Raw genomic sequence first — 14,547 nt, 5'->3', positions numbered from 1 at the left:
CCGTCTTGATATTCATGTGTTCTAGGCATCTAGGGTAATTCAAGCATTTGGGCTAATAGCCACTTATCAATGAGTGCATACCATGTGTGTTTTTCTGTGATTGGGTTACCTCACTCAGGATGATATTTTCCAGTTCCAACCATTTGTCTATGAATTTCATAAAGGCATTGTTTTTGATAACTGAGTAATATTCCATTGTGTACATGTACCACATTTTCTGTATCCATTCCTCTGTTGAAGGGCATCTGGGTTCTTTCCAGCTTCTGGCTATTATAAATAAGGCTGCTATGAACATAGTGGAGCACGTGTCTTTTTTATATGTTGGGGCATCTTTTGGGTATATGCCCAAGAGAGATATAGCTGGATCCTCAGGTAGTTCAATGTCCAATTTTCTGAGGAACCTCCAGACTGATTTCCAGAATGGTTGTACCAGTCTGCAATCCCACCAATAATGGAGGAGTGTTCCTCTTTCTCCACATCCTCGCCAGCATTTGCTGTCACCTGAGTTTTTTATCTTAGCCATTCTCACTGGTGTGAGGTGAAATCTCAGGGTTGTTTTGATTTGCATTTCCCTTATGACTAAAGATGTTGAACATTTCTTTAGGTGTTTCTCAGCCACTCGGCATTCCTCAGCTGTGAATTCTTTGTTTAACTCTGAACCCCATTTTTTAATAGGGTTATTTGTCTCCCTGCGGTCTAACTTCTTGAGTTCTTTGTATATTTTGGATATAAGGCCTCTATCTGTTGTAGGATTGGTAAAGATCTTTTCCCAATCTGTTGGTTGTTGTTTTGTCCTAACCACAGTGTCCTTTGCCTTACAGAAGCTTTGCAGTTTTATGAGATCCCATTTGTCGATTCTTGATCTTAGAGCATAAGCCATTGGTGTTTTGTTCAGGAAATTTTTTCCAGTGCCCATGTGTTCCAGATGCTTCCCTAGTTTTTCTTCTATTAGTTTGAGTGTATCCAGTTTGATGTGGAGGTCCTTGATCCACTTGGACTTAAGCTTTGTACAGGGTGATAAGCATGGATCGATCTGCATTCTTCTACATGTTGACCTCCAGTTGAACCAGCACCATTTGCTGAAAATGCTATATTTTTTCCATTAGATGGTTTTGGCTCCTTTGTCAAAAATCAAGTGCCCATAGGTGTGTGGGTTTATTTCTGGGTCTTCAATTCTGTTCCATTGGTCTATCTGTCTGTCTCTGTACCAATACCATGCAGTTTTTATCACTATTGCTCTGTAATACTGCTTTAGTTCAGGGATAGTGATTTCCCCTGAAGTCCTTTTATTGTTGTTCAGCTATCCTGGTTCTCAACCTTTCTAATGCTGAGACACTTTAATGCAGTTCCTCACATTTTGGTGACCTCCAACCATAAAACTATTTCACTGCTGCTTCATAACTATAATTTTGCTACTGTTATGATTATATAAAGAAACGACATGCAGGATATCTGATGTGCAAACCATGTGAAAGGATCATTCAACATGCCCTCTCTCCCCAAGGTCATAACCCATAGTAGGTTGAGAACCACAATGCCCTAAAAGATTCACTGTAGATTTTCTTTTGGTCTGTTATTTCAATTTGATTTAAAATTTAGTTCAAATTCAGTGCCTCCCAGAAGCTGGAGAAATGGCTCACATTCTAGTTGTTCTTCCAGAGGAACTTGGTTTGATTCTTAGCACTCATACTGCACCTTACAACCTCCTGTAATTCCTATCCCAGGGGATCAGACACCTTCTTCTGCATCTACAGGAACTGCAAGGACATGTGCATACACATACGGACAAAACATTCATGCACGTTAAATAAAAATATAGGAAAAAAAACTTAAAGCTTTCTAATTCAGTACCTCCTCAAGGATTTTATGTCTGAATAAGGGCAAATTTTCTGCAGATCAATATGAAAATGAACTTCAATAAATTAATGCTGTTTAGATAAATTAATGAATTAAGGATGAATTATAAGAAAAACAATATGCTTTCATAAATTACATTAAAAAGAGACATAGGATTGGGACAAATTCATGACCAAGGAAAAACTCTCATTCCAGGTAAGTCCAAGGATAAAGCCACAGGTGGGCAGTATGATAAAGCAAGGCCATGTGCAACTATTGCTCTGAACTTACTATTGACATCCTTCTGTAATTCCCCTTTTGTGTAACATTTTATCTCTGAGGTAATGAAGTTCTTTTATAAAGAACTTTTGTCTGAGAAGTTATAAGAAGGCCACAGAGAAGAAATAAAGTGTGGCAATTGGAGCTCTACCCCACCCACCAAATTTATATCTGTGGCATTTGGGGCTCAGGTCTATCCACTAAATGTGTGTGTGTGTGTGTGTGTGTGTGTGTGTATCTGACTGTGTGTGTATATATGTGTGCACATGTGAAAATGATGAAACAGGTGGTTGGGTCCAACCAAAGTGTGTGTGTGTGTGTGCGTGCGTGCGCGAGCTTTGTTTCTCTTTCTCTGTGAAATTCCCAAAAGTCATCAGCTTTTGATCCCAGAACAGAACAGTGAGAGTGAAATTGCCAGAAGCCAACAGATTCTGAACCTGAGAACAGTAATAAACAGTTATAAGACAAGAGGTCATCAGCCTTTACCCTATGTCAGATGCTAGGTCCCTCCTTAGTACCTTACCCTGCCAGATATGGCCCCTGGCAGCATTGTATGCTTTCAAAATTACTATGACTTGACAGTGTATAATAGGAGGTTACTGAAACAATAAATCCTGATACTCATTGCTTTCTTTTCTATCCTATTAAGACCAACATCAAAGTTAGGCAAGGAAATATTATCTAGAACTATGGAACAGAATTAAGACAATGCCTTTTAATATCTTACGGTCCATAGACACAGAGCTTCAAAGTAAAACAAATACACCCCATCTTTTCTGTTCTTTGGTATTACTCTATAGCGTCTGTGTGTACTGCACTCAATGAATAAGTGATTTGTCAGTTTTGAGTTTGAGTACCTTTTTATAAGTATAAAATTGTCTACTTATAAGTTATAGAACCTTCAGGTTCAATTCCAATAGAGGCACTCAAATATGAAGGTTAAAAAAAATACCTATGTTAAATTGACAATTCTATGTAAAATCATCTAAAAAACATCCTTTCTAAATCTGTATGTTGAAATGTGAAGCTAACAGAAGAAGAAACATATTAGTAATAATCTTGCATGGAAAGTTTCTGCCTTCAAAATTTGACAGTGAAATCATTCACGCTACATTAACGTTACCAATTCATTTTTGTGGACAAAGGAAAAGAGCAGGAAGTGGGCAGATAAGTAGAGGATATGTGCTTTCATTTCAATGAAAACCTGGAAAATAGGCTTACCTCTTCTGATTGCTCACGGGTCTGTACAGGTGAAGTTCTTCGTCCCACAGTGAGTCGATGGCAGGGATAAGAGAGCCCTGATTCAGCAAGACACATCTGCAAAAGGTAAAGTGCATCATTCTAAACAAAAAAGGATTCTGGATTTCTATCTCTTTCTATAATTTTTAAGGCATGTTACAAAGCTATTAGCCTGGGTAGACATTCCAAAGAAGGCTTTGACATTCTAAAACTTTTCACCAAGTAAAATATTCTGGTAAGCCAGGTGTGCTGGCACATGCCTTTAATCTCAGCACTTGAGAGGCAGAGGGAGGTGTATCTCTGTGAGTTCAAGATCAGCCTGGACTATGCACTGAGTTCCAAGATTGCTGGAACTTCATAGACAATGAGACACTGTCTCAAAAAAAAAAAAAAAAAGACAAAAAGACATTGTAATCAAGACTCATTTTCAGTAGAAAACAGATGAGGGAAATTATACACCAAGGCTGAATTATACAACTTGCTGTCATTGTAGGTCTATTAATGGACTCATTCATAGGCCCCTGTTTCTTAGCAAGAACATATGGAAGCACAGGTGCCAAAGCCCATAGTGTTTTTATTTTATCATACAGTTACAATGTTATTTATAAATCAGTACTAGCATGCAATATTAAGAATTATAAAGGCTTACAAACCTAAAGTGCATAGAAAGGACTTACTTGGTTTTACATTCTACACACTATCCAAAGAATCTGTGCTGTTCCACAGAAACAACTAACATTTATGTCTATAAAGTTTATAGTATATCTGACAGCAAATAAAATTAATTTTGAAGTTTAAATTGAAATTAGGCAAACATAAAAATCTGACTGAATTTTAAATTTCATAAGTAACAATTATGTTAAGGAAGCAGTCAGATTCTAAGAAAATGCACCTAAACTTTTTTTATCTTTTTCAGGATTGCTGTACCCTCTCAAGAAAATATAAAGTAAAAAAGTAATGTGAAAAACAATTTTATATACAAACAGTTCATGATGTCAGTAACATATTTTAGTATCACAGTACATGCAACATTATCATTTATTCTATGCTGGTATTTTATTCTCATGTTATTTTGATTAACTTCTGTCTACAGATTATTCGTATTTCATATCATTTAACTATGTAGGACAATTAAAACATTATTAAAGCAAGCTGCAGAGCTGCCTCAGTGGATAAGAACACTGTTCTTCCAGAAGACCTGGGTTTGGTTCTCAACAACCAGCACATTCTGTCATTCCTTGTAACTCTACTTCTGGAAGAGCCATTGCCCTTCTCAGACTTTTGTGTGGTATATATGCACAGGATACATTTATTTGCGGGAAAAACACTCACGCACATAAAATGAAAATATATAATTCTTAAAAACCAAACAAAAGGCTGACAAAGGCTAAAGGTAGAGCTTAGTGGAAGAGCACATACACTGCAAGCTCAATTGATCTCCAGCACTCAAGACAACAACACAATTAAACAGCCTTAAAAAGTTATATGTGCCTCAGGCAAATTGGAATGTATACATGTACTTACTGTAATGATGATATAAACCAATGTTTCTTTTATTATTGGAAGTCAAATATGGTAGCATTGACACGCTAAAATTATTCTGTGGTAACTATAGAGAGATGTGAATTAGTGTAACTTAAAAGTGAAGAAATACCATTGTATCTCTGAGACTGAGGAAAGCTTGGGTTTTCCTTTAGCACAGAAAAAAGTCTTAAATAGGTTCCCAAATAAAGGACCGACGTAAAGGGTTTAGGGATACAGCTCAGATAGCTGGTAATTTGCCTAACATGGAAGAGGTCCCAGCACCATATAAACACAGTGTATACCTGTAATCCAAGGCCTGGAAGGCAGAACTAGAAGGGTCATTATGTGAAGTTGCCTGGTCTGTACATTTAACTTCTGTACTGAAAACATGAGTCAGTTTCCTTTATTATGAGAAATAAAATATGGTATCCTTGGTATGCTAAAAACATTCTTTGTTCACTTTGGGGATGAATTAGTGTGATTTAAAGTGAAGAAATTCAAATATATACAAATTAATAATTCATAGGCAGCAGACAATAGTCTGGAGATCAAAAAACTCAAAACATGAAACCAAAATCGACCTAACTCAAAGATTCTGTTATTATATAATTAAATTCTATACTGCTTAATAAATGCCGCTTAAACAATGAGGGAGTAATTTTCTGATTAAATATAAGATAAAGTGTCTGTCTTATGGGTATATATACACCAACTGAGAAGACAAACATACAACGCAACACGCACAGAATCTTCCAGAGGTGTGAAAGTTGGTAGGAACATAATTTCATGCCTGTATCTTACTGTCTAATCAAGCTTTAAAAAAAAAATAAGAAAAATAGGGAACTCTCATTCCACAGTATACCCCACAACATTAAAATCCTAGAATCATGACTTTATATACCACTGTTTAGGTTGGGGTAAAGCAGTAAGCTAAATAATGGGGAATCAGCTTCTTCCCTGTGCCTCCATACTCTTGTATTTTGTACTTGTCTTTAAGTACTTCTAAAATATAAAATGTGAAATAAAAAATAACTAGTTTTGTATGTGTCTAATGTCCTTTGGGCTGATTTGAAGTGGGAACTTAAGGGTTCTTTGGAAAGTCAGTAGTATTGGAAGGTGTTTTACTGGGACAAACACGTGAAGGAGTATCTTCCTGAAGTAGACAAGGATGAATGGCTAAGGAAGAATCAAGAAGGAATGTTTTGCTGAAGCAGACACAGGAGAAACACTGTTCTAATAAAGTAAGCATGTGGAAGGACATGTGATGAAGGATTCTTTGCTAAGAACATGCATGGAGTGGCCTGACTTACTGTGTTTTGAGCTGCATTTGTCTGAACTCCATAAACAGAAATGCACCAAAAAATATGTGCTAGTGTGCTGCAGTTTTTTGCTACTTCCTTGGACTCAGGCTGATTGGCAGAGTGATGTAAATTGACACAGGGAAGACATGGGCTGAGGAAAGATGCATGGAGGATGCATGATATTTGGAGGGATATAAATAGGACTTGATGTACAGGGACAGTGACAGAGGCTGAGCTAGGATTGCTTATAGAGCTGGCTATGTAACTCTTGTTAGTCTGATCTTCAACTCGCTATGAAAGGCAGTGCCAAAAACTTGTCCTGGTGTCCCTTGTGATCCCTCCACCTGACCTGTGGATAGCCTGAGATCTGACTGTCTCGGCCAGGTAGTGCCTCCACTGCTGATTTGTGTTTGCTATACTCTACCACACTGGACTACTAATATATCTGTGAAAAGTTTGCCAGCAGTTCCAGCTGCCGATGCTAACCTGTAAAGTGAACTGCTAATGTCCAGGCAATACAGATGGGAGTTCCTCCAAAGAACCTTTCTAAACAGGTCCACTCCCCACCCCCAACACTGCTGAGACCATGTTGAGAGCACAAGAAAGACCAAGACTTCTGCTCGTATTGCTGGCCCAAGAGGAACCCTCCTGGAGCCTCTGAACACAGGAACCTAGGAGCAGTCAGGGAGAGAATCCCTGTTTCTGCCTACACCCAGAGTTGAAAGATGATCTCCAGGAGCGATGACAGACCTGAGAGCAGAGCTCTCTGTACTAAGATCCGGAGGGGAGAGAACAGGACTCTCAGAAGTGCTGACAATCCTGAAAGCACAGGAGAGACCACCACTTCTGCTCAAATTCCTGTCCCAGAGGAACCTGTCTGGAGCCCTCAGGACACAGGAACGAAGGAACAGTCTGGGACAGGATCCATATGGATACAGATTCAGTCTGTGCCCAGAGCACAGTGAAAGACCTCAACACCCTACTCTCATCAATGGACAGACCATAGAAACAGAACTAAAGACAGACATAGAGAAACTAACAGAAGTTATGAACCAAAGGGATTTAACAGATATCTATAGAACATTTCATCCTAAAAAAAAAAAATACCTTCTTCTCAGCACCTCATGGTACCTTCTACAAAACTGACCATATAATCGGTCATAAAACAGGCCTCAAAAATTCAAGGTGGTTGAAATAATCCCATGCATCCTATCAAATCACCACGGACTAAGGCTGGCCTTCAATAAGAAGAAAAAGAACAGTAAGCCCACATGCACATGGAAGTGGAACACTGCTCTACTCAATGATAACTTGGTCAAGAAATAATAAAGAAAGAAATTAAAGACTTTTACAATTTGATGAAAATGAAGGGACAAGATACCCAAACTTCTGGGACACAATGAATTCAGTTCTAAGAAGAAAACTTATAGCTCTGAGTGCCTCCAAAGAGAAAGTAGACACAGCATACACTAGCAGCTTGACAGCACACCCAAAATCTCTAGAACAAAAACAAGCAAATATACCAAAGAGGAGTAGATGGCAGGAAATAATCAAACATAGGGCTGAAAGCAACAAAGTAGGAAAAAAAAAAAAAGAAAGAACGATACAAAGAATCAACAAAACCAGGAGCTGGTTCTCTGAAAAAAAAAAAAAAATCAACAAGATAGATAAACGCTTAGCCAGTCTAACGAGAGAGCATAGAGAGTGTGTCCAAAGTAACAAAATCAGAAATGAAAAGAGAGACATAACAACAGAATCTGAAGAAATTAAAAAAAAATCATCCTACTACAAAAGCCTATATTCAACAAAACTGAAAAATTTTGGATGAAATGGGCAATTTTCTAGACAGATACCAGGCACCAAAGTTAAATCAGGATCAGGTGAACTATATAAAGAGTCGATAACTCCTAAAGAGAAGCAGTTATTAAAAGTCTCCCGAGCTCCCTGCACTCAAATCCCATGGGGGAGTGTGGTGGAGCATCAGAAGTGTGGATACTCCTGAGAAGTTGAACGAAAAATTATACAGATTTAAGGTTTAAAAATATAAAATTAAAAGAGTAAGTTTCAAAATCCAGACGCAGGGCTAAACACTGTCCAGGCAGGGCGGGGCACACCCTACAGCCAGGACTGACAGGCCACTAAGATGCAGAAGGGCACCTCCCCCAGCTTACTCAGAGTCACACCTTAGCCAGATGTCTTTCAAACCCTGATAAGCCCCTGGCTTCTAAAATCCTGAACGCCCCAGTCAGCACGTACTCTTCTGCTGTGCTGTAATCTCACTGCCGTGTTTGAATGAGCCAATCACTTATAGCCGTGCCAAAAATTAGCCAGTTGTGTGTAACCGCGCCAAACCCCCTAGCCTTCCCTATATAAACCCCTGACTTTTGAGCTTTGGGGTTGACTCCTCTGTCTCCTGCGTGGGATACGTGTCGGCCCGGAGATCTCTGTAATAGGTCCCCGTAATAAACCTCGCTTTTGCTTATTACATCCAAAATGGTCTCTCTGTGTCTGGGGTCCGCGATTTCCCGAGACTTGAGTAAGGGTCTCTCTCTGACTGGGATCTTTCATTTGGGGGCTCGTCCGGGATCGGTGTTTCCTGGGGCGCACCATCCTGAGACTCGAGCTAGGTTCTTTCAAAGTCAGAGGAGAATACCCTCTGCCCACAGTCAAGACCCAAGAGGGAATCAAATAGTGCCAACTGTGCACGAACTTACACGAGCAAAAAGGAGCAGGACCCTTTGATTCCTGCCTGTGCCTAGAGCTGGAAGAGTCTCCTGGAGCGAACCCACAGAGCAGAGGAGGGGGAAGACCCACTTTTCTGCTACCAGTGACCTGCCAGGTGGGTACAGGATACACAGAGGCAGAAGTCCTCTGGGTCAGGGCACTTCCTGTTTCTGGCTCCGCCCGGTAGTGAGCTGACACCATCCCACAGTTCCCTGCACCCATATCCCAAGGGGAAGAGAGCAGACCACCAAGGAGTGCAGACATCCCGAGGCCACAGGACAGACTGCGACCTCGGCACACCTCAGCCCACATCCCTGGTCCAAGTGGAAATTGCACACTACCTCTGGACAAAGGGATATAGGAACAGACAGCTGCCGGTACCCACAGTTCTGGTCTGCGCCCAAAAGTGAACTGATCCTGCCAAACAGCTCCCTGCACCCAAATCCCATGGGGGAGAGAGGTGGAATTTAAGAAGCGTGGATAGTCCTGAGAAATCAGAGGAGAATACCCTCTGCCCACAGTCCAGACCCAAGAGGGAATCGCATACAGCCAACTGTGTCCGAGGGGTGCAAGGACCTACACGAGCAATTAGGGGCAGGACCCTTTGATTCCTGTCTGCGCCTAGAGCTGGAAGAGTCTCCAGGAGTGCCACCACAGCTGAGAGCAGACCACCTGAAGAAAAAAAAAACAAACAAACAGGAAAACAGTGCTACAGGAGTGCTGACACAGAAGCCTACAGGAAGGCCAAGTCACTCCCAGAAACAGCAAGATAAGCAAACACCAGAGACAACCCAATGACTAGAGGCAAGTGCAGGAACCTAATCAACAGAAACCAAGACTACTTGGCATCATCAGAGCGCAGTTCTCCCACCAAAGAAAATACTGGATATCCAAACATACCAGAAAAGCAAGATTTAGATTTGAAATCACATTTTTTGATAATGATGGAGGACTTTAAGAAAGACATAAAGAACTCCCTTAGGGAAATGTAGGAAAGCACAAGTAAACAAGTAGAAGCCCTTAGAGAGGAAACACAAAAATCCCTGAAAGAATTACAGGAAAACCCAACGAAATAGGTGAAGGAACTGAAAATGGAAATAAAAACAATAAAGAGAGCACAAAGGGAGACAACCCTGGCTATAGGAAACCAAAGGGAGAGACAAGGAGCCATAGACACAAGCATCAACAACAAAATACAAGAGATAAAAGAGACAAACTCTGGGGCAGAAGATACCATAGAAAACATCAACACAACTGATAAGATAATGTAAATCGCAAAAAGCTCCTAGCCCAAAACATACAGGAAATCCAGGACACAATGAGAAGATCAAACCTAAGGATAATAGGTATAGAAGAAAGTAAAGACTCCCAACTTAAGGGGCCAGTAAATATATTCAACAAATTTATAGAAGAAAATTTCCCTAACCTAAAGAAAGAGATGCCCATAAACAAACAAGAAGCCTATAGAACTCCAAATAGATTGGACCAGAAGAGAAATTCCTCCTGTCACATAATAGTTAAAACTGAAAATGCACAAAACAAAGAAAGAATATTAAAAGCAGTAAAGGAAAAAGGTCAAGTAACATATAAAGGCAGACCTATCAGAATCACACAAGACTTCTCACCAGAGACTATGAAAGCCAGAAGATCCTGGACAGATGTCATACAGACCCTAGGAGAATAGAAATGCCAGCCCAAGTTACTATATCCAGCAAAACTTTGAATTAATATAGATACAGAAACCAAGATATTCCATGACGAAACCAAATTTACGCAATATCTTTCTACAAATCCAGTCCTACAAAGGATAATAGATGGAAAATTACAACACAGGGAGAGAAATTACACCATACAGAAAGCAAGAATATAATTTCCTTGCAATGAAACCAAAAGAGAAACAAACAAACATAATTTCACCTCTAACAACAAAAATAACAGGAAGCGAGACTCTCTATTCCTTAATATCTCTCAACATCAACGGACTCAAATCCCAAATAAAAAAATAGACTAACAGACTGGATATGTAAAGAGGACCCTGAATTTTGCTGCATGCAGGAAACTCAACTTAGAGACAAAGACAGACGCTACCTCAGAGTGTATGGCTGGAAAACAATTTTCCAACCAAATGGCCCAAAGAAACAAGCTGGAGTTGCCATTCTAATATCAAATAAAATTGACTTTCAACGAAGACTCATTAAAAAACATAAGGAAGGACACTTCATATTAATCAAAGCAAAAATCCATCAAGATGAACTCTCAATCCTAAATATCTATGCTCCAAATGCAAGGGCACCTATATTCATAAAAGAAACCTTACTAAAACTCAAAGCATACATTGTACCTCACACGACAATATAGTAGGAGATTTCAACACCCCACTCTGATCACTGGACAGATCATGGAAACAAATTAAATAGAGACATAAAGAAACTAACAGAAGTTATGAACCAACTGGATTTAACAGATATTTATAGAACATTCCATCCTAAAACAAAAGGATATACCTTCTTCTCACCACCTCATGGAACCTTCTCCAAAATTGACCATATAATCAGTCACAAAACAGGCCTCAACAGATAAATGAAGATAGAAATAATCCCATGCATCCTATCAGATCACCAAACACTAAGACTGGTCATCAATAACAACAATAATGACAGAAAGCCCATGTATACATGGAAATTGAACAATGCCCCACTCAATGACAACTTGGTCAAGGAAGAAATAAAGAAAGATATTAAAGACTTCTTAGAATTTATTGAAAATGAAGATACAACATTCCCAAACTTATGGGAAACAATGCAAACAGTACTAAGAGGAAAACTCATAGCTCTGAGTGCCTGCAAAGAAACAGGAGAGATCATATGTCAGCAGTTTAACACACCTGAAAGCACTAGAACAAAAAGAAATAAACCCAAGAGGAGTAGAAGGCAGGAAATATTCAAACACAGAGCTGAAATCAACCAAGTAGAAACGAAAAGTACTATACAAAGAATCAACAAAAGCAGGAGCTGGTTCTTTGAGAAAATCAACAAGATGGATAAACCCTTAGACAGAATAACCAGTGGTCACAGTGTATCCAAATTAAGAAAATCAGAAATGAAAGGGAGAAATAACAACAGAATCTGAAGAAATTAAAAAAAAAATCATCAGATCCTACTACAAAAGCCTATATTCAACAAAACTGGAAAATCTGGAGGAAATGGACAATTTTCTAGACAGATACCAGATATCAAAGTTAAATCGGGAACAAATAAATTATCTAAACAACCCCATAACTCCAAAAGAAATAGAAACAGTTATTAAAAGTCTTCCAATCAAAAAGAGCCCAGGTCCAGATAGATCCAGTGCAGAATTCTATAAGACCTTCATAGAAGACCTCATACCAATGCTGTCCAAACTATTCCACAAAATTGAAACAGACGGAGCACTATCAAATTCCTTCTATGAAGCCACAATTACTTTTACACCAAAACCACACATAGACCCAACAAAGAAGGAAAACTTCAGACCAATTTCCCTTATGAATATTGATGAAAAATACTCAATAAATTTCTTGCAAATCCAATCCAAGAACACATCAAAACGATCATCCATTATGATCAAGTAGGCTTCATCCCAGGAATGCAAGGATGGTTTAATATACAAAAATCCATCAACGTAATCCACTATATTAACAATCTCAAAGGTAAGAACCACATGATCATTTCATTAGATGCTGAGAAAGTATTTGACAAAATTCAACACCCCTTCATGATAAAAGTCCTGGAAAGATCAGGAATTCAAGGCCCATACCTAAACATAGTAAAAGCAATGTACAGCAAACCAGTAGCTAACATCAAACTAAATGGAGAGAAACTTGAAGCAATCCCACTAAAATCAGGGACTAGACAAGGCTGCCCACTCCCTCCCAACTTATTCAATACAATACTGAAAGTCCTAGCCAGAACAATCAGACAGCTAAAGGAAGGGAAAAAATCAAAATATCACTATTTGCAGATGATATGATACTGTACTTAAGCAAGCTCAAAAGTTCCACCAGAGAATTACTTAACCTGATAAACAACTTCAGCAAAGTGTCAGGGTATAAAATTAACTCAAACAAAACAGCAGCCTTCCTCTACTCAAAGGATAATCAGGATGAGAAAGAAATTAAGGAAATGACATCCTTCACAATAGTCCGAAATAACATAAATTATCTTGGTGTGACTTTAACTAACCAAGTGAAAGATCTGTATGACAAGAACTTCAAATCTCTGAAGAAAGAAATTGAGGAAGATCTCAGAAGATGGAAAAATCTTCCATGCTCATGGATTGACAGGATTAATATAGTAAAGATGGCCATTTTGTCAAAAGCAATCTACAGATTCAATGCAACCATCAAAATTCCTACTCAATTCTTTATAGAGTTAGAAAGAGCAATTTGCAAATTGATTTGGAATAACAAAATACCCAGGACAGCGAAAACTATACTTAACAATAAAAGAACTTCTGGGGGAAACAACTTCCCTGACTTCCAGCAGTATTACAGAGCAATAATCATAAAAACTGTATGGTATTGGTACAGAGACAGGCAGATAGATGAGTGGAACAGAATTGAAGACCCAGAAATGAAGCCACCCACCTATAGCCACTTGATCTTTGACAAGGGAGCCAAAACCATCCAATGGAAGAAAGATAGCATTTTCAACAAATGGTGCTGGTTCAACTGGAGGTTAGCTTGTAGAAGAATGCAAATCGATCCATTCTTATCACCATGTACAAAGCTTAAGTCTAAGTGGATCAAGGACCTCCACATCAAACCAGATACACTCAAACTAATAGAAGAAAAAGTGGGGAAGAGTCTTGAACACATGGGTACTGGGTAAAGTTTACTAAACAAAACCCCAAAGGCTTATGCTCTAAGATCAAGAATCAACAAATGGGACCTCATAAAACTGCAAAGCTGTTGTAAAACTAGAGAAACTGTCATTAGGTCAAAACAGCAACCAACAGTTTGGGAAAAGATCTTTACCAATCCTACATCTGATAGACGGGTAATATCCAAAATATACAAAGAACTCAAGAAGTTAGACTCCAGAGAGCCAAATCACCCTATTATAAAATAGGGTACAGATCTAAACAAAACATTCTCAGCTAAGGATTATCGAATGGCCAAAAAGCACCAAAAGAAATGTTCAACATCTTTGGCATCAAGGAAATGCAAATCAAAACAACCCTGAGATTCTACCTCATACCAGTCAGAATGGCTAAGATCAAAAACTACGCTGACATCAGATGCTGGAGGATATGGAAGGAAAGTTTAGAGCAGCGACTCAAGGAATGGCCATTCAGAGCCTGTCATACATGTGCCCCATATATATGCAGCCACCAAAACTAGATAAGATTGATGAAGCTAAAAAATGCATGCGGAAAGGGACTGCATATAGATCTCTCCTGAGAGACACATCCAGACATGTCCAATACAGAGGTCAATGCTAGCAGCAACCACTGAACTGAGAACAGGATCCCCTTAGGGGGAATTAGAGGAAGGATTGAAAGAGTTGAAGGATCTTGCAACCCCATAAGAACAACAATGCCAACCAACCAGAGCTTCCAGGGACTAAACCACTACCGAAAGACTATGCATGGACTGACCCAGGGC

General features: G+C 39.1%; 1 protein-coding gene across 6 annotated transcripts in view; it reads right to left on the bottom strand.

Moving 5' to 3' along the window:
* Faf1 (Fas associated factor 1) overlaps nt 1-14,547 on the bottom strand; it is a 372,980-nt gene that overhangs the window by 146,819 nt on the left and 211,614 nt on the right. For all 6 annotated transcript variants that reach the window (XM_087660189.1, XM_087660188.1, NM_130406.2 and 3 more), the window contains 1 exon segment: nt 3,337-3,432. In XM_087660189.1, the coding sequence (XP_087516315.1) occupies nt 3,337-3,432 (96 nt within the window).

The sequence above is a fragment of the Rattus norvegicus genome, chromosome 5, assembly GCF_021556685.1.
Source record: "Rattus norvegicus strain SHRSP/BbbUtx chromosome 5, alternate assembly SHRSP_T2T, whole genome shotgun sequence".
NCBI classification, from domain to species: Eukaryota; Metazoa; Chordata; class Mammalia; order Rodentia; family Muridae; genus Rattus; species Rattus norvegicus.
Note: the sequence above shows the minus strand (reverse complement) of the source record. Positions and strands in the feature narration are given on the sequence as shown.